At 43.1% G+C, this 21,941-nt stretch overlaps 1 protein-coding gene across 1 annotated transcript in view; it reads right to left on the bottom strand.

The window, feature by feature from the left end:
- Positions 1 to 7,856: 7,856 nt before the first annotated feature.
- LOC123743368 (NLR family CARD domain-containing protein 3) overlaps positions 7,857 to 21,941 on the bottom strand; it is a 41,092-nt gene continuing 27,007 nt past the window's right edge. The window contains exons 7-10 of the mRNA XM_082972248.1: positions 16,581 to 16,754; positions 11,210 to 11,383; positions 10,899 to 10,945; positions 7,857 to 10,564 (exon numbers count right to left, since the gene is read on the bottom strand). Coding sequence (XP_082828374.1) covers positions 10,011 to 10,564; positions 10,899 to 10,945; positions 11,210 to 11,383; positions 16,581 to 16,754 — 949 coding nt within the window. The 3' untranslated portion in view covers positions 7,857 to 10,010. The remainder of the gene's footprint in view (positions 10,565 to 10,898; positions 10,946 to 11,209; positions 11,384 to 16,580; positions 16,755 to 21,941) is intronic.

Here is a 21,941-nt window from a genome sequence, read left to right as displayed (position 1 = left end):
ATAGTGGTTGGTCTGCGTGGCAGAGTTGTTCAATAAGTGACATCTTAGGTAGGTTCCATTGTCCCTTGAGAGTCACCCTAATAAAGTCTCGTAGTTGTAGGTAGCTAAAGAAGTCCCTGTTAGACAAGTGGTATTTCTGTTTCAGCTGTTCAAAAGACATAAGAACTCCCTCCTCATAACAGTGTTCCAGAAGAGTGATCCCCTTATCAGACCATGGTCTAAAGTTACTATTCTGGAAAAACATAGGGATCAATCTATTGTTCCATAGAGGGGGTTTAGGGGAAAGAAATCCCTCTCGTCTGAACAGCTCATGCAGTTTGCACCATGCCAGGACAGAATGTATGATTAAAGGGTTGTCTGTCCTGGTTTTAATAGATTTTCTGTCCCATTTGTAAAACAATTCTGCCCCCGTGTCATCATTCACCTCAAGCTTTTCAATGTTCAACCATGAGGGAGAGGGACCATTGTCAAACCTCTGAGCCAGAAACCTAGACTGTGCAGCCCAGTAGTACATTTTAAATTGGGGAGGTTTAAGCCCCCTTGACCGTAATCCAGGGTCAGTTTGTCCAGGCTTACCCTCGGGGTTTTGCCATGCCAGATAAACCGTCTGGTCAGCTTGTCGAGAGAGGAAAAGAATGCTGCGGGCACAGGGATAGGGAGAGATTGAAACAAATATAGAAATCTGGGCAGGATATTCATTTTAATCACATTGATTCTACCCAGTAGAGTGAGAGGCAAGTCCATCCACTTACACATGTCACCCTCCACCTTTTGCAACAAGCTGGCCAGATTGAGTTTATAGAGGTTGTTCAGGTTACCATCCACCATTATGCCCAAATATGTGAAGCCCAGAGACGACCATCGAAAAGGAAACTTGTGCTTGATGGTATGATGGTCAAAGACAGACAACGGTAAGATTTCGCTTTTATCGAAGTTAACCTTATATCCAGAGAAAGAACTATAACACTGTAGTAGGATCTGCAAGTGAGAGAGGGAGTGTTCTGGGTTTGTTAGAAATAAGATAAGGTCGTCCGCAAAGAGTGATAATTTATGGGTATGGGGGCCCACCTCAAAGCCATGTATGTCAGGGCACGATCTAATAGCCTCAGCCAACGGTTCGATGGCGAGGGCAAAGAGGTGGGGGCTAATTGGGCAACCTTGTCTGCTCCCCCTATAGAGAGGGAAAGAGGAGGAAGTAATCCCATTGGTAGCAATCCTAGCTTTAGGAGATTTGTAGAGTGATTTTATCAAATTTACAAACACAGTACCTAAACCAAACTTTTCCAAGACGCGATAGAGGTATGGCCATTCAACCCTATCAAAGGCCTTTTCAGCATCGAGGGAGACTGCGACACTAGGTATTTTGTTTTTGTTAGCAAGGTGAATTATATCAAAGAACCTTCTGAGATTATTGGAGGACAGTCTATTAATTATGAAGCCAGTCTGATCTGGGTTGACCAGCAGGGGAAGACATGACTCCAGTCTCTTAGATAGCATCTTGGTGACCAGTTTACAATCTGTGTTAAGGAGAGAGATTGGTCTATAGGAGGCGCACTTTAGCGGGTTTTTCCCTTTCTTGTGGATTACAGTAATCACTGCTTGAGAGAAAGACTCTGGAAAGCAGTTGTCTTCCCCGGCTTTTTTAAGTACCTCCATAAGGTAGGGGACCAACAGCTACCTAAATTCTTTATAGGACTCTGGAGGGAAGCCATCCTCCCCAGGAGATTTATTAGTCTTTGAACGAAAACAACGACTCCCGGTCGGAATATTATCGCTATTTTACGAGAACAATTGCATAAAAATTGATTTGAAACATTTGACATGCGTTTGACATGCTTCGAAGTACGGTAATGGAATATTTAGAAATTTTTTGTCACGATATGCGCCGGGCGCGTCACCCTTCGTTATCCTTCGGATAGTGTCTTGAACGCACAACAAAACACCGCTATTTGGATATAACTATGGATTATTTGGAACCAAAACAACATCGGGTGATGAAGTAGAAGTCCTGGGAGTGCATTCTGACGAAGAACAGCAAAGGTAATCCAATTTTTCTTATAGTAAATCTGAGTTTGGTGAGTGCCAAACTTGGTGGGTGTCAAAATAGCTAGCCATGATGGCCGGGCTATCTACTCAGAACATTGCAAAATGTGCTTTCACCGAAAAGCTATTTTAAAATTGGACACCGCGATTGCATAAAGGAGTTCGGTATCTATAATTCTTAAAATAATTGTTATGTTTTTTGTGAACGTTTATCGTGAGTAATTTAGTAAATTCACCGGAAGTGTTCGGTGGGAATGCTAGTTCTGAACGTCACATGCTAATGTAAAAAGCTGTTTTTTGATATAAATATGAACTTGATTGAACAAAACATGCATGTATTGTATAACATAATGTCCTAGGAGTGTCATCTGATGAAGATCATCAAAGGTTAGTGCTGCATTTAGCTGTGGTTTTGTTTTTTGTGACATTATATGCTAGCTTGAAAAATGGGTGTCTGATTATTTCTGGCTGGGTACTCTGCTGACATAATCTAATGTTTTGCTTTCGTTGTAAAGCCTTTTTGAAATCGGACAGTGTGGTTAGATAAAGGAGAGTCTTGTCTTTAAAGATGTAGTTTAAGTGTAACTCTGATGGTGTGTGAAGTTTGTAACTCTCCTCATTTGGTAATGCAGAAATTAGCCACCACACATGTTAAAAACAACACACCCTCAGCCTCATTAATCTGTTCCTCCATCAACATCACCATCGTTGTTGTAGTCAACACCCTCAACCTCATTAATCTGTTACTCCATCAATATCACCATCGTTGTTGTAGTCATCACCCTCAACCTCATTCATCTGTTCCTCCATCAATATCACCATCGTTGTTGTAGTCATCACCATCAGCCTCATTAATCTATTCCTCCATCAATATCACCATCGTTGTTGTAGTCATCACCCTCAGCCTCATTCATCTATTCCTCCATCAACATCACCATCGTTGTTGTAGTCATCACCATCAGCCTCATTAATCTATTCCTCCATCAATATCACCATCGTTGTTGTAGTCATCACCCTCATCCACTGAAGGCGAAACAATAAGTAGAACCTTGACTTACAGAATATTCAAGCCATGAATTGTCTTTATACCAGGAGCTGTTGAAAGCCCTTTTCCTAGAACAATGCTGAGTTATGGGAAATGTTTTCAAACACGGCTGTACAGGACCCTCTTCTCTGGATCTTGAAATGTCTGAAATACACGTTAAATAATGTGTCATATCTCCATGGAAATGTATCATTAATAAGGGATCCACAAGATTAGATACTAACAGCTGCTAACTAAAATGTGTAGTTTAAAGTATAGGCCTGGCCTACCATTGGGTCCTTTTGGAGCAGCATATATGGTGCTTGATGCAGTTGGGAGGGGCTCGATGACATCTCCTGGCAGCTCTGGCTCACTGTCTTGTTCAGAGCCAGAGGTCTCTGTGTCATCCCTTGATACATCTATTACATTACAATAACACAACAACCATTAGTGTATAATCACAATAAAAATGACACAGCTATCAGAACAAGAACACACATGAATCAACAACCAACATTTTAAAGTGAGGCTTAATCTGACAAAATCATCTATTACAAGCTGAAGCTCAACTTAAATTCTGAACTGGGCATGTGACCGACTGCCTGGTAGATGCTCTGACCTGGTGGTGGTAGACTGGGTCCTTGTGAAGTCTGACCACACTGACTCTGACTAGCCTCAGGTAGGGAGCTGCTCTGACCTGGTGGTGGTAGACTGGGTCCTTGTGAAGTCTGACCACACTGACTCTGACTAGCCTCAGGTAGGGAGCTGCTCTGGGATCCCCTGGTGATGCTAGACTGGGTCTGTTTGCACCTGATCTGCCTGTTTGTGCTTCTTTAAAAAGAAGTCTGATATCTCTCCCTTTCTTTTCATGTTTAATTGACCCTATGCATAAATACGTCAGTCTGTGGTTACATCTAAGCATCCAATTACCCACATTTTAGTCCAATCTCAATCTTAGTTACAAATCCCCATTATCATAACTGTACCTTAAAATCAACTACCAGCCTAAGTTACTTGTTAGATCATGGCCCTACTCTGCAGTAAGTAACTTAGCTAGCTATAATGTCTTACACCTTTCCGATAGCAAACAAGCTATCTGCATATTGTGGTAATCTGTTGAGTAACGTTACCAGATTGATAATAATAATTGTTCGTTTTGAGGTCAAGTACGAAAATCTAACTGAGTTAATGGATTTCAAATTGCTGAATGTTAACTTGCTGAACACTGACAGCTGTAGCCTACTAGTTACCCCACATTAGCTAAACATTCGTATACTGTAACTTACAACACTGTAAATGCTTATTTCAACAAGAGGTGAAATGAGATCAACTGTCAGTAGCAAATTACATTTTGGGGTTGCACCCAGGGTGGCAAATCAGCACCTAGCCCGAGGGGTGTCCGGGGTGGCACTGGACACCCCTGGCATCTGAATGCCACCCCGGACACCCCTCTGGCTCCGCCCCTGTTGTGATACAGCCTGGATTCGAACCAGGGTGTCTGTAGTGACACCTCTAGCACTGAGATGCAGCGCCATAGACCACTGCGCCACTCGGGAGCCCTAGAGATGTAAATAAATTGTGTTTCTTTAAAAAGATGGACCTGGCTGAAATGGACTGTTTCCTCACCTTATTCTCCTTGTGGTTATCCATGGTTGTTGGTTTTTTACCTGGTAATAACAAGTGAAAACGAAACAAGGACTGAAGCACTCCTTATTTTAGTCAATTAGCGACTGAATGAAATGGTGTTTCTTTGAAAAGATGGGCGTGTCTGATATGAAACATACATACAAGGGGAAAGGATCCACAGACACAGTCTGATATGAAACATACATACAAGGGGAAAGGATCCACAGACACAATCTGATATGAAACATATATACAAGGGTAAAGGATCCACAGACACAGAGGCTGATATGAAACATACATACAAGGGGAAAGGATCCACAGAGTCTGATATGAAACATACATACAAGGGGAAAGGATCCACAGAGTCTGATATGAAACATACATACCAGGGTAAAGGATCCACAGACACAGAGTCTGATATGAAACATACATACAAGGGGAAAGGATCCACAGAGTCTGATATGAAACATACATACAAGGGGACAGGATCCACAGACACAGAGTCTGATATGAAACATACATACAAGGGGAAAGGATCCACAGACACAGAGTCTGATATGAAACATACATACAAGGGGAAAGGATCCACAGACACAGTCTGATATGAAACATACATACAAGGGGAAAGGATCCACAGACACAGAGTCTGATATGAAACATACATACAAGGGGAAAGGATCCACAGACACAGAGTCTGATATGAAACATACATACAAGGGGAAAGGATCCACAGACACAGTCTGATATGAAACATACATACAAGGGGACAGGATCCACAGACACAGAGTCTGATATGAAACATACATACAAGGGGAAAGGATCCACAGAGTCTGATATGAAACATACATACAAGGGGAAAGGATCCACAGACACAGAGTCTGATATGAAACATACATACAAGGGGAAAGGATCCACAGAGTCTGATATGAAACATTCATACAAGGGGAAAGGATCCACAGAGTCTGATATGAAACATACATACAAGGGGAAAGGATCCACAGAGTCTGATATGAAACATACATACAAGGGGAAAGGATCCACAGAGTCTGATATGAAACATACATACAAGGGGAAAGGATCCACAGACACAGTCTGATATGAAACATACATACAAGGGGAAAGGATCCACAGACACAGAGTCTGATATGAAACATACATACAAGGGGACAGGATCCACAGACACAGAGTCTGATATGAAACATACATACAAGGGGAAAGGATCCACAGACACAGTCTGATATGAAACATACATACAAGGGGAAAGGATCCACAGACACAGAGTCTGATATGAAACATACATACAAGGGGAAAGGATCCACAGACACAGTCTGATATGAAACATACATACAAGGGGACAGGATCCACAGACACAGAGTCTGATATGAAACATACATACAAGGGGAAAGGATCCACAGACACAGAGTCTGATATGAAACATACATACAAGGGGAAAGGATCCACAGAGTCTGATATGAAACATACATACAAGGGGAAAGGATCCACAGACACAGAGTCTGATATGAAACATACATACAAGGGGAAAGGATCCACAGAGTCTGATATGAAACATTCATACAAGGGGAAAGGATCCACAGAGTCTGATATGAAACATACATACAAGGGGAAAGGATCCACAGAGTCTGATATGAAACATACATACAAGGGGAAAGGATCCACAGACACAGAGTCTGATATGAAACATACATACAAGGGGAAAGGATCCACAGAGTCTGATATGAAACATACATACAAGGGGAAAGGATCCACAGACACAGAGTCTGATATGAAACATACATACAAGGGGAAAGGATCCACAGACACAGAGTCTGATATGAAACATACATACAAGGGGAAAGGATCCACAGACACAGAGTCTGATTATCTTTCTGCACATCTCTTTATTTACAATGCTGGTTGCCATGGTTAACACAAACACAGGACATTAAGTGCTACCTGAATTGACTCAGAATAGTAACATAAGTAATCCTACAGTATCACAGAGAGGTCAAACTGTTGTGTGTGTTAGTCAGATTACCCAGTGTCCACAGCAACACTGGGATGGAAACTAAAACCTCCAGTCTATGAGTCTGGTCCCATTGCCAGGATGGAAACCAATACCTCCAGTCTATGGGTCTGGTCCCCTGGCTAGGATGGAAACTAATACCTCCAGTGTATGGGTCTGGTCCCCTGGCCAGGATGGAAACTAATACCTCCAGTCTATGGGTCTGGTCCCCTGGCTAGGATGGAAACTAATACCTCCAGTCTATGGGTCTGGTCCCCTGGCTAGGATGGAAACTAATACCTCCAGTCTATGGGTCTGGTCCCCTGGCTAGGATGGAAACTAATACTTCCAGTCTATGGGTCTGGTCCCCTGGCTAGGATGGAAACCAATACCTCCAGTCTATGGGTCTGGTCCCCTGGCTAGGATGGAAACTAATACCTCCAGTCTATGGGTCTGGTCCCCTGGCTAGGATGGAAACCAATACCTCCAGTCTATGGGTCTGGTCCCCTGGCCAGGATGGAAACTAATACCTCCAGTCTATGGGTCTGGTCCCCTGGCCAGGATGGAAACTAATACCTCCAGTCTATGGGTCTGGTCCCCTGGCTAGGATGGAAACTAATACCTCCAGTCTATGGGTCTGGTCCCCTGGCTAGGATGGAAACCAATACCTCCAGTCTATGGGTCTGGTCCCCTGGCCAGGATGGAAACCAATACCTCCAGTCTATGGGTCTGGTCCCCTGGCTAGGATGGAAACTAATACCTCCAGTCTATGGGTCTGGTCCCCTGGCCAGGATGGAAACCAATACCTCCAGTCTATGGGTCTGGTCCCCTGGCTAGGATGGAAACTAATACCTCCAGTCTATGGGTCTGGTCCCCTGGCTAGGATGGAAACCAATACCTCCAGTCTATGGGTCTGGTCCCCTGGCCAGGATGGAAACCAATACCTCCAGTCTATGGGTCTGGTCCCCTGGCTAGGATGGAAACTAATACCTCCACTCTTTCAGGTTTTTGATGAGGTCACATGAAGAAGTACATGGTCCTCGCCTGCAAAGAAGACTTCATCCAAGAGGTATTAGAAGTCTGTAAAAAGAGGACAACATCCAAGAGGTATTAGAAGTCCGTGATCAGAGTCAGAGAAAAAAGAGGACAACATCCCAGAGGTATTAGAAGTAATTGTATTTATGATATATTTATTTATGGATCCCCATTAGCTACTGCAGGAGCTACTCTTCCTGGGGTTCGGCAACATTTTAAAAACATTACAATACATTCACAACATATTTCACAACACACAATGTGTGCCTTCAGGCCCCTACTCCACTACCACATACAGTTGAAATCGGAAGTTTACATACACTTAGGTTGGAGTCATTAAAACTAGTTTTTCAACCACTCCACAAATTTCTTGTTAACAAACTATCGTTTTGGCAAGTCGGTTAGGACATCTACTTTCCAACAATTGTTTACAGACAGATTATTTCACTTATAATTCACTGTATCACAATTCCAGTGGGTCAGAGGTTTACATCCAGTAAGTAGACTGTGCCATTAAACAGCTTGGAAATTCCCGAAAATTATGTCATGGCTTTAGAAGCTTCTGATAGACCTCTACAAGTCTGGTTCATCCTTGGGAGCAATTTCCAAATGCCTGAAGGTACCACGTTCATCTGTACAAACAATAGTACTCAAGTATAAACACCATGGGACCACGTAGCCGTCATACCGCTCAGGAAGGAGACGTGTTCTGTCTCCTGGAGATGAACGTACTTTGGTGCAAGAAGTGCAAATCAATCCCAGAGCAACAGCAAAGGACATTGTGAAGATGCTGGAGGAAACAGGTACAAAAGTATCTATATCCACTGTAAAACGAGTCCTATATCGACATAACCTGAAAGGCCGCTCAGCAAGGAAGAAGCCACTGCTCCAAAATGCCATATAAAAAACAGAATACGGTTTGCAACTGCACATGGGGACAAAGATCGTACTTTTTGGAAAAATGTCCTCTGGTTTGATGAAACAAAAAAAGAACTGTTTGGCCATAAGTACCACCATTATGTTTGGAGGAAAAAGGGGGAGGCTTGCAAGCCAAAGAACACCATCCCAACCGTGAAGCCCGGGGGTGGCAGCATCATGTTGTGGCGGTGCTTTGCAGGAGGGACTGGTGCACTTCACAAAATAGATGGCATCATGAGGCAGGAAAATTATGTGGATATATTGAAACAACATGTCAAGACATCAGTCAGGAAGTTAAAGCTTGGTCGCAAATGGGTCTTCCAAATGGACAATGACCACAAGCATACTTCCAAAGTTTGACAACAACGTCAAGATATTGGAGCGGCCATCACAAAGCACTGACCTCAAGCCTATAGAAAATTTGTGGTCAGAACTGAAAAAGCATGTGCGAGCAAGGAGGCCTACAAACCTGACTCAGTTACACCAGCTCTGTCGAGAGGAATGGGCCGAAATTCACCCAACTTATTGTGGGAAGCTTGTGGAAGGCTACCCAAAATATGAGACCCAAGTTAAAAAATGTAAAGGTAATGCTACCAAATCTAATTGAGTGTATGTAAACTTCTGACCCACTGGGAATGTGATGAAAGAAATAAAAGCTGAAATAAATCCTTCTCTCTACCATCACTCTGACATTTCACATTCATAAAATAAAGTGGTGATCCTAACTGACCTAAGACTAGGATTAAATGTGAGGAATTGTGAAAAACTGAGTTTAAATGTATTTGGCTAAGGTGTATGTAAACTTCCGACTTCAACTGTATCTACAACACTAAATCCATGTGTACGTGTGTGTTTACAGCATCATACAGTAGTAGTAACAGAATGATTAGTGAGTGTGTACAGCATCATACAGTAGTAGCAACAGAATGATTAGTGAGTGTGTGTGTACAGCATCATACAGTAGTAGAAACAGAATGATTAGTGAGTGTGTGTGTACAGCATCATACAGTAGTAGCAACAGAATGATTAGTGAGTGTGTACAGCATCATACAGTAGTAGTAACAGAATGATTAGTGAGTGTGTACAGCATCATACAGTAGTAGCAACAGAATGATTAGTGAGTGTGTGTGTTTACAGCATCATACAGTAGTAGAAACAGAATGATTAGTGAGTGTGTGTGTGATCATAAAAGCTTCCTGTTCAACTGAACTGTACTGTCATATTGCGATCAATTACTGAACATGACTAGAGAGATATTCTACATTGTTGCTCCAGTGTGTCTTACTGAACATGACTAGAGAGATATTCTACATTGTTGCTCCAGTGTGTCTTACTGAACATGACCCTGATTAGAGTGAAACATCATGTTGTGTTTGACACAGGGACAACCTGACACAGGGACACTGAGGAGTCATCATAAACCCTAAACCCTGGATAGAGGGGCTCAGTGAATGTGGTGTGGAATGTGTACAGGTGGGTCAGTGTGTCAGAGGAAGCTCTATAGAAGGACAGAGTTCCGGCTGGCCAGTCCAGATACACTCCTACTCTGTGGGAGCTGGAGGAGGGGACGTCTATGGTAGTGTCATTATTATTGTGACAGGCAATGTAACTGTTGTCAGAGCAGTCCAGACTCCAGGACTTGTCATTGTATCCAAGACCACATTCCTCAACCACTCCTCTCCTGTTGATTCCTTTATATGTCACTCCTATATCAGACCTTCTCACACTCCACTCTACCTCCCAGTAACAGCGCCCAGTCAGACCCTCTCTACACAGCACCTGTCTACAGTCCTCAAATCTCTCTGGGTGATCAGGATACGGCTGCTCCTCTCTCCTACATGTCACCTTTCTGTTCTCCTCAGACAGAGAGAGGTGTCTGTTTACTGTGTTTGGGTCCAGTGTGAGATCACAGACATCTGATGGATGAAACCAGACACAATATTAGAAATCATCATTCACACACACGCACACACACACACACACACACACACACACACACACACACACACACACACACACACACACACACACACACACACACACACACACATACACACATACACACATACACACATACACACATACACAGACACACTCACATATTCAAAGCAACTCTTTGTAAACTTTGATGTCCCTGATTCCTGCTTCTGTAGAACTACAGCTGATATTTAATATGACCAAGTAAGTAATGATGGTGGTCTTTGACTTAACTTGAATTAAGACTTATTCTTAACAGCAGTCAACACTCACATTTTCTAAGCCCAGGTTTCATTGTGTTCTCTCCACCATGTTCCACACTGTAGCGGTAAGCAGAAGAACAGACAGTCATTGAGTGATACACCTAAACTCACACAGGACACACACACACACACACACACACACACACACACACACACACACACACACACACACACACACACACACACACACACACACACACACACACACACACACACACACAGCATATAACTTTGTCCAAGTGGTGGTCAGAATGTTTGTCTTAACTAGCCTGATAAGTCAAACATGTCTGATATGAACATTGACATAAACCCTATAAATACTTGAGTTTCTCCAGTCTGCAGTGTGGATCCTCCAGTCCAGCAGAGAGCAGCCTGACTCCTGAGTCTCCTGGGTGATTGTAGCTCAGGTCCAGCTCTCTCAGGTGTGAGGGGTTTGACCTCAGAGCTGAGACCAGAGAAGCACAGCCTTCCTCTGTGACTAGACAGCCTGACAGCCTGCAAAGAGTCAAATCATATTAAAATCACACTGCTATTCTTTGTGGTGAAAATAGCTGCAGTACATTTTTTTTTATTCGTAACTTATTTTGTACATAATGTTTCTGCCACTGTCTCTTATGACCAAAAATAGCTTCTAGATGTCAGGACAGCAATTACTCACCTCGTGCTGGACAAAGATTTTTTCTTTAACAAGTCGGACGCGAAGGATGTACTTTTGACACCCGACAAGGCCCAAATCCCCGTGATTCACATGAGAAAGAGACAGAGATATCGGGGACGTAGGTCGGGGATCCGACGGTGAGTGGGTAATCTGCCTCTAGCATCAGTCCTATTAGCCAACGTACAATCATTGGATAACAAAATAGACGAACTACGATCACGAATATCTATTGTTTCACCGAGTCGTGGCTGAACGATGACATGGATAAAATACAGCTGGCGGGTTTTACGCTGCATTGGCAAGGTAGAACAGCCGCCTCCGGTAAGACAAGGAATGACGGTCTGTGTATATTTGTAAACAACAGCTGGTGAACAGAATCTAATAGTATGGAAGTCTTGAGGTGTTTCTCGCCTGAGGTAGAGTATCTCATGATAAGCTATCGACCTATTTACCAAGAGAGTTTTCATTTATATTCTTTGTAGCTGTCTATTTACCACCAAAAATCGATGCTGGCACTAAGACCGCACTCAATGAGCTGTATACGGCCATAACCTAACAGGACACCCAGAAAAAAAAACTCTACATCACCTTTACTCCACACACAGAGATGCATACAAAGCTCTCCCTCACCCTCCATTTGGCAAATCTGTCCATAATTCCATCCTCCTGATTCCTGCTTACAAGCAAAATCTAAAGCAGGAAGCACAAGTGACTAGATCAATAAAAAAGTGGTCAGATGAAGCAGATGCTAAACTACAGGACTGTTTTGATATCACAGACTGGAATATGTTCCGGGATTCTTCCGATGGCATTGAGGAGTACACCACATCAGTCATTGGCTTCATCAATAAATGCATCGATGACGTCGTCCCCACAGTGACCGTACGTACATACCCCAACCAGAAGCCAAGGATTACAGGCAACATCCGCACTGAGTTAAAGAGCTGCCTCTTTCAAGGAGCGGGACTCTAACACGGAAGCTTATAGGAAATCCCGCTATGCCCTCCGACGAACCATCAAACGGGAAAAGCCTCAATACAGGACTAAAATCGAGTCATACTACACCGGCACCGATGCTCGTCGGATGTGGCAGGGCTTGCAAACTATTACAGACAAAGGGAAGCACAGACGCTAGCTGCCCAGTGACACGAGCCTACCAGATGAGTTAAGTTACTTCCATGCTCGCTTCAAGGCAAGCAACACTGAAGCATGCATGAGAGCATCAGCTGTTCTGGACAACTGTGGGATCACGCTCTCCGTAGCTGTTGTGAGTACAACTTTAATTAGGTCAACATTCACAAGGCCGCAGAGCCAGATGGATTACCAGGACGTGTACTCCGAGCATGTGCTAACCAACTGACAAGTGTCTTCACTGACATTTTCAACCTGTCCCTGACTGAGTCTGTAATACCAACATGTTTCAAGCAGACCATCATAGTCCCTGCGCCAAAGAACACTAAGGTAGCCTGCCTAAATGACTACCGACCCGTAGCACTCACATCTGTAGCCATGAAGTGCATTGAAAGGCTGGTCATGGCTCACATCAACACCATTATCCCAGAAACCCTAGACCCACTCCAATTTGCATACCACCCCAACAGATCCACAGATGACGCAATCTCTATTGCACTCCACACTGCCCTTTCCCACCTGGACAAAAGGAACACCTATGTGAGAATGCTATTCATTGACTGCAGCTCAGCGTTTAACATCATAGTGCCCTCAGAGCTCATCACTAAGCTAAGGACCCTGGGACTAAACACCTCCCTCTGCAACTGGATTCTGGACTACCTGACGGGCCGCCCCCAGGAGGTAAGGGTAGGTAACAACACATCTGCCATGCTGATCCTCAGCACGGGGGCCCCTCAGGGGTGCGTGCTTAGTTCCCTCGTGTACTCCCTGTTCACCCATGACTTCATGGCCAGGCATGACTCCAACACCATCATTAAGTTTGCCGACGACACGACAGTGGTAGGCCTGATCACAGAAAACGATGAAACAGCCTATAGGGAGTTGGTCAGAGACCTGGCCATGTGTTGCCAGGATAACAACCTCTCCCTCAACATGATCAAGACAAAGGAGATGATTGTGGACTACAGGAAAAGGAGGACCGAGCACGCCCCCATTCTCATCGATGGTGTTGTAGTGGAGCAGGTTGAGAGCTTCAAGTTCCTTGGTGTCCACATCACCAACAAACTATCATGGTCCAAACAGACCAAGACAGTCGTGAAGAGGGCATGACAAAGCCTATTCCCCCTCAGGAGACTGAAAAGATTTAGGATGGGTCCTCAGATCCTCAAAACGTTCTACAGCTGCACCATCGAGAGCATTCTGACTGGTTGCATCACTGCCTGGTAGGGCAACTGCTCGGCCTCCGACCGCAAGGCACTACAGAGGGTAGTGCGAATGGCCCAATACACCACTGGGGCCAAGCTTACTGCCATCCAGGACCTCTATACCAGGCGGTGTCAGAGGAAGGCCTAAAATTGTCAAAGACTCCAGCCACCCTAGTCATAGACTGTTCTCTCTGCTACCGCACGGCAAGCGGTACTGGAGCGCCAAGTCTAGGTCCAAGAGGGTTCTAAACAGCTTCTACCCCCAAGCCATAAGACTCCTGAACAGCTAATCAAATGGCTACTGCTACTCTTATGCTGCTGCTACTCTCTTTTTATTATCCATGCGTAGTCACTTTAACTCTACCTACATGCGCATATTACCTCAATTATCTCAACCAACCTGTGCTCATTGACTCTGGTACCGGTACATTGACTCTGTACCGGTAGCCCCTGTATATAGCCTCGCTGCTGTTTTTTTACTGCTGCTCTTTAATTATTTGTTATTTTTACTTACGTATCTATTTTTTACTTAAAACGTATTTTTCTTAAAACTGCATTGTTAGGGCTTCCCAGTGCCGCATCGGTCTAAGGCACTGCATCTCAGTGCAAGAGGTGTCAATGCAGTCCCTGGTTCGAATCCAGGCTGCATCACATCCAGCAGTGACTGGGAGTCCCATAGGGCAGCGCACAATTGGCCCAACGTCGTCTGCATTTGGCTGGGGTAGGCCGTCATTTTGTTCTTAACTGACTTGCCAAGTCAAATAAAGGTTAAATAAAAAATACGAATTAATTGTTGTAGGCTAATGTGATTAGCATGAGGATGTAAGTAACAAGACAATTTCCCAGAACATAGACATATCTGATATTGGCAGAAAGCTTAAATTCTTGTTAATCTAACTGTACTGTCCAATGTACAGTAGCTATTACAGTGAAATAATACCATTCTGTTGTTTGAGGAGAGTGCACAGTTATGAACTTGAAAAGTTATTAATAAACCAATTAGGCACATTTGGCAGTCTTGACACACACATTTTGAACAGAAATGTAATGGTTCATTGGATCGGCCTAAAAGTTTGCACATACACTGCTGTCATCTAGTGGCCAAAATCTAAATTGTGCCTGGGCTGGAATAATACAGTATGGCCTTTCTCTTGTATTTCAAAGATGATGGTACAAAAAAAACGCTTGGTTTATCTTTGTATTATCTTTTACCAGATCTAATGTGTTATATTTTCTTCCATTCATTTCACATTTCCACAAACTTCAAAGTGTTTCCTTTCAAATGGTATCAAGAATATGCATATCCTTGCTTCAGGTCCTGAGCTACAGGCAGTTAGATGTGTCGTTTTAGGCAACATTTAAAAAAAGGGGAGTATCCTTAATGCTTGTAAGTAAGCATTTCACTGTAAGGTCTGCACCTGTTGTATTAGGCGCAATTGTTATATTTGATTTGATTTAGTCCGCCCATTTGCAGAAGTCATAGGTATTCTGAAACATTTTCTTATAGAGTATTAAAGTAGTCAACAGATGAGTATTTGGTTGTAAATATGGTTGAATTTGCAGTTTGTTTTGGGTTATGTTTTGCCCAAAAGTAACTGAATGCTGGATGATGACTGGGGTAATTGTCTGTTTAAGTGTGTAGATAACATGTTTCTAAACACTACTAAATTGATCCTGATGATGCCATGATTAATACAAATCATAAATCAATCATGAAAAATGATGAGTGAGAAAGTTACAGAGGCTACAACAAAACAGCTAACCTCTCACCATTACCAATAACAGAGGCTACAACAAAACATGCTAACCTCTCACCATTACCAATAACAGAGGCTACAACAAAACATGCTAACCTCTCACCATTACCAATAACAGAGGCTACAACAAAACATGCTAACCTCTCACCATTACCAATAACAGAGACTACAACAAAACATGATAACCTCTCACCATTACCAACAACAGAGGCTACACCAAAACATGATAACCTCTCACCATTACCAACAACAGAGGCTACACCAAAACATGCTAACCTCTCACCATTACCAATAACATGAGAGGTTAGCATTTATTCTGATCTTTGTGCCTCTGTAACTTTCTCATTGATCATCATTCACGATTCATTCATGATTATTCATAATCATGGTAGCATCCACATGAATGTAGAAGTGTTCAGAAACATCTTCTATTCTTACTGACAATACAAGTGAAGTGACTCCAAAATGACAGGACATTATTCACCATTCAGTTTCTATTAGGAAAAACATCATCCAAAACACAACCAAGACAAACTGCAAATACATTTAACAAGTTAGTAGAATCACAAGCTCAATGTAATCACTGCAGGAATGGAATATGGGACCAAATACTTAAATGATGACTACTTTAATACAATATAAGTGAATTTATCCAAATAATTAAGACTTCTTCAAATGGGAGATCTAGATATAGAAAATGCTTTCATTTCTAAACGGTAGCACAGATATGTATGAAAACCCTCAAATAAAGGGTGACATTCTGTACTGTCACTTAACATGAAACATTCGATCTGAAATCCAAAATGCTGGAGCATAGCACCACATTTAAAACTGTAATCTTCACGGTCCAAACACATATGGTGTGGACTATGTGTGCCTGGTAAACACATGTGGATCTGGTGAACAGTTATCACTTGTTGACCAACTACAGGAATACTGACCTCAGAGTCTCCAGTTTACAGTGGGGATTCCCCAGTCCAGCAGAGAGCAGCTTCACTCCTGAATCCTTCAGGTCATTGTTACTCAGGTCCAGCTCTCTCAGGTGTGAGGGGTTTGACCTCAGAGCTGAGACCAGAGAAACACAGCCTTCCTCTGTGACTAGACAGTCTGACAGCCTGCAAAGAGTCAAATCATATTAAAATCACACTGCTATTCTTTGGTGGTGAAAATAGTGGCAGTATATTTTTTCAACATATTCAGATATCAGTGTCCTGAAACATTCCATATCTATTCATAAATGAATGTATCATTATTATAAACTACATATTATCAAGGTATTGCTTGTAGAGAGAAAAATGCATATTACAAATATTTGAGTAGACTGACCAGACCAGTTTAAAAAGCAGTATCAGTCAAAAGACAGACAGTGAGGTATAAGATTTAGATTGTATTGAGTATACAGTCCACACCATATCTATTTGGACAGTGAAGCTAACGTTTTAAATGTGGCTCTATACTCCAACATTGTGGATGTTTCAAATGTTTTTATTTTAGGATATTTTAATAAGATTTTGACTACTTTGACTACTTTAATATACTATGAGTGAACTGGTGAAAATACTTATGACTTCTTCAAGTGAGCGGACTAAAGTGACAGGACATTATTCAACATTCAGTTTCTATTAGGAAAAATATCATCCAAAACACAAGTAAGACAACCTGCAAATGCATTCAACAAGTTTGTGGAATCACAAGCTTGATATAATCACTGCAGGAAAAAAATATTGGACCAAACACTAAACTTTTGACTAAATGATTTGTACAAATAATTAGGACTTCTTCAAATGGGAGAACTACATACATAAAGTACTTTTATATCTAAACGGTAAAACAGATATGTATGAATACCTTTAAATTAAAGCTAACATTCTGTACTGTCACCTAATATGAAACATTCTATCTCAAATCTAAAATGCTGGAGTATAGCACCACATTTAAAACTGTAATCTTCTCTGTCCAAACACATATGGTGTGGACTATGTGCGCCTGGTAAACACATGTGGATCTGGTGAACAGTTATCACTTGTTGACCAACTACAGGAATACTGACCTCAGAGTCTCCAGTTTACAGTGGGGATTCCCCAGTCCAGCAGAGAGCAGCTTCACTCCTGAATCCTTCAGGTCATTGTTACTCAGGTCCAGTTCTCTCAGGTGTGAGGGGTTTGACCTCAGAGCTGAGACCAGAGAAGCACAGCCTTCCTCTGTGACTCCACAGCCTGACATTCTGACAAAGAGATCATCATGACATGTTAGTTTTTTTTGCATATATTTCTATTTATTTCAATCTCTTTTTCATTTTTCAAATTAAATATACGTTCCTGCAACCAGCCTCACCCAATTACCTTTAGCTCAAACTCCAGCTGCTTTTATCCCGGATAATACCTGCTAGTCTGCACAGCGCGATATCAACTCTGAGCATATCGGACTGCTTTTCTCCGCTACATAACCGGATTCCTTCCGCAAGCTCTGGACCATTATACCGGATCATCACAGCTAGCTAGCTGCTACCGAGTGGCTCTGCCCCGAAGCTAGCACCAGCTAGCCTCAAGCTAGGCCCATCTCCCGGCTAGCCAACGAAGTATACCAGCTAACTTTTGGGCTACAATACCTCTTTTGCCAATTGGCCTGGACCCTTTATTGTCGACACGGAGCCCAGCCGATCCATCACGACTGGTCTGCCGGCGTAATCGTCCGATGGTTTTCAACATGCTTTTCCATTGCGATGTTGCAGAAGAGCCATCCGCTAGCCCTGGCCCGCTAGCTTTCTGAACGCCGTGTCTCCCGGCCCGCTAGCTTTCTGAACACAGTGTTTACTGCTCGCCTACCGTAGTAGCGACTACTGAACGGCTCCCTTTCTCACCTATTGCTGCTCAGTGGACCCTATGATCACTCGGCTACACAGCTGATGCCTCCTGGACTGTTCACTAACACGGTACTTCATTTTGTTTAACTGTCGGCCCCAGCCTCAAACTCAGGTCCTGTGTGTACCTAACTGACCCTCTCTGCCCATTCATCGCCTTTTACCCATTGTTGTTGCCTTAGCTGTTTACCCATTGTTGTTGTTGTCTTACCCGCAGTTGTCTTAGCTCTCCAAATCAACACCTGTGTTTGCTTTATGCCTCTCTCTAATGTCAATATGCCTTGTCTACTGCTGTTTATTGTTATTGTTTTATTTTACTGTGGAGCCCCCAGTCCCGCTCAACATGCCTTAGATAGCTCTTTTGTCCCACCCCCCACACATGCGGAGACCTTAACTAGCTTAACTGGGGCCTCCAGAGATGCAACCTCTCTCATTGTCACTCTATGCCTAGGCTTACCTCCACTGTACTCGCATCCTACCATACCCTTGTCTGTACATCATGCCCTGAATCTATTCTACCACGGCCAGAAATCTGCTCCTTTTATTCTCTGTTCCCAACGTACTGGACGACCAGTCCTTATAGCCTTTAGCCGCACCCTCATCCTACTCCTCCTCTGTTCCTCTGGTGATGTAGAGGTTACCCCCGAGTACTACACCCATTCCCCAGGCGCTCTCATTTGTTGACTTCTGTAACCGGAAAAGCCTTGGATTCATGCATGTTAACATCAGAAGCCTCCTCCCTAAGTTAGTTTTATTCACTGCTTTAGCACACTCCGCCAACCCTGATGTCCTAGCCGTGTCTGAATCCTGGCTTAGGAAGGCCACCAAAAATTCAGAAATTTCCATCCCCAACTACAACATTTTCCGTCAAGATAGAACTGCCAAAGGGGGCGGAGTTGCAATCTACTGTAGAGATAGCCTGCAGAATTCTGTCATACTATCCAGGTCTGTGCCCAAACAGTTCGAGCTTTTAAAAATGTATCTTTCCAGAAACAAGTTTCTCATTGTTGCCGCTTGTTATAGACCCCCCTCAGCTCCCAGCTGTGCCCTGGACACCATATGTGAGTTGATTTCCCACCATCTATCTTCAGAGTTCGTACTGTTAGGTGACCTAAACTGGGATATGCTTAACACCCCGGCCGTCCTACAATCTAAGATAGATGCCCTCAATCTCACACAAATTATCAAGAAACCTACCAGGTACAAGCCTAAATTCATAAACATGGACACCCTCATTGTCACAGGCGTCGATAAAAGGGGACCAAAACGCAGCGGGTATAGTGCTCATCTTCGTGTATTTATTTAAAGAGAGTGAACACTTAAACAAAATCACAAACGACAATCAACAGTTCTGTAAGGTACATAGACTATACAGAAAACAACCACCCACAAAAGCACAGGAAAAACAGGCTGCCTAAGTATGGCTTTCAATCAGAGACAATGAAAGACACCTGCCTCTGATTGGAAGCCATACTTGGCCACACATAGAAAAAGAAACATAGAAATAGAAAACTAGAACCAAAATCCCCTAGAACCAAAAAAAAACAAAAAATACACAAAAAACAAACACCCCCTGCCATGCCCTGACCATACTACAATTACAAATGACCCCTTTACTGGTCAGGACGTGACACTCATAGATATCATCCTGACCAACTTGCCCTCTAAATACACTTTTGCTGTCTCCAACCAGGATCTCAGCGATCACTGCCTTATTGCCTGCATCCGTAATGGGTCCACCGTCAAACGACCACCCCTCATCACTGTCAAACTAAAACACTTCAGCGAGCAGGACCTTTCTAATCGACCTGGCCCGGGTTTCCTGGAATGATATTGACCTCATCCCGTCAGTAGAGGATGACTGGTTGTTCTTTAAAAGTGCTTTCCTCACCATCTTAAATAAGCATGCCCCATTCAAAAAAAATTGAACTAAGAACAGATATAGCCCTTGATTCACTCCAGACTTGACTGCCCTTGACCAGCACAAAAACATCATGTTGCGTACTGCACTAGCATAGAATAGCCCCCGCGATTTGCAACTTTTCAGGGAAGTCAGGAACCAATATACACAGTCAGTTAGGAAAGCAAAGGCTAGCTTTTTCAAACTGAATTTTTCATCCTGTAGCACTAACTCCAAAAGACTGTAAAGTTCATGGAGAATAACAGCACCTCCTCCCAGCTGCCCGCTGCACTTAGGCTAGGAAACATTGTCACCACCAATAAATCTACGATAATCGAGAATTTCAATAAGCATTTTTCAACAGCTGGCCTTGCTTTCCACCTGGCTACCCCTACCCCGGCCAACAGCTCTGCACCCCCCGCAGAAACTTGCCCAAGCCCCCCCCAGCTTCTCCTTCACCCAAATCCAGATAGCTGATGTTCTGAAAGAGCTGCAAAATCTGGACCCCTATAAATGAGCTGGGCTAGACAATCTGGACCCTCTCTTTCTAAAATTATCCACCGCAATTTTGCAACCCTTATTACTAGTCTGTTCAACCTCTTATTCGTATCACGAAATGTTTCGGGTAGATTTCCACAAGCTTCCCACAATAAGTTGGGTGAATTTTGGCCCATTCCTCCTGACAGAGCTGGTGTAAATGAGTCAGGTTTGTAGGCCTACTTGCTCACACATGCTTTTTCAGTTCCGCCCACACATTTTCTATGGGATTAAGGTCAGGGCTTTGTGATGGCCACTCCAATACCTTGACCTTGTTGTCCTTAAGCCATTTTGCCACAACTTTGGAAGTACTGTATGCTTGGGGTCATTGTCCATTTGGAAGACCCATTTGCGACCAAGCTTTAACTTCCTGACTGATGTCTTGAGATGCTTCAATATTTCCACATAATTTTCCTGCCTCATGGTGCTGTCTATTGTGTGAAGTGCACCAGTCCCTCCTGCAGCAAAGCACCCCCCCAACATGGTGCTGCCAGCGCTGTTCTTCACGGTTGGGATGGTGTTCTTCGGCTTGCAAGCCTCCCCCTTTTTCCTCCAAACATAACGATGGTCATTATGGCCAAATAGTTCTATTTTTGTTTAATCAGGCCAGAGGACATTTCTCCAAAAAGTACGAATAAGAAATATCAGTTTTAGTACAGGGACACAGTCTTGGAAATTCGTGTTTGCGCGCACTATGAAGGCAGGACTCACCTGCTAAAATCGGTTTCCTATTGAACATACTTCTATCTGAAGAAATATTATAGTTTGATTACATTTTAGGGTATCTGAGGAGTAAATAGAAACTTGTTTTGACTTGTTGAAACAAAGTTTAGGAGTAGATTTTAGGATTCCTTTCTCTGCAGTTTGAACGAGCAAGCGGGACGCCCAGCCCTAAAAGGAACCGACTTGCCAAAACTATAGTTTGTTAACAATACATTTGTGGAGTGGTTGAAAAAGGAGTTTTAATGACTCCAACCTAAGTATATTTTATCTTTCGACTTCAAC

The sequence above is a fragment of the Salmo salar genome, unplaced genomic scaffold (assembly GCF_965601325.2).
Source record: "Salmo salar unplaced genomic scaffold, fSalSal1 ptg000619l, whole genome shotgun sequence".
Lineage (NCBI taxonomy): Eukaryota > Metazoa > Chordata > Actinopteri > Salmoniformes > Salmonidae > Salmo > Salmo salar.
Note: the sequence above shows the minus strand (reverse complement) of the source record. Positions and strands in the feature narration are given on the sequence as shown.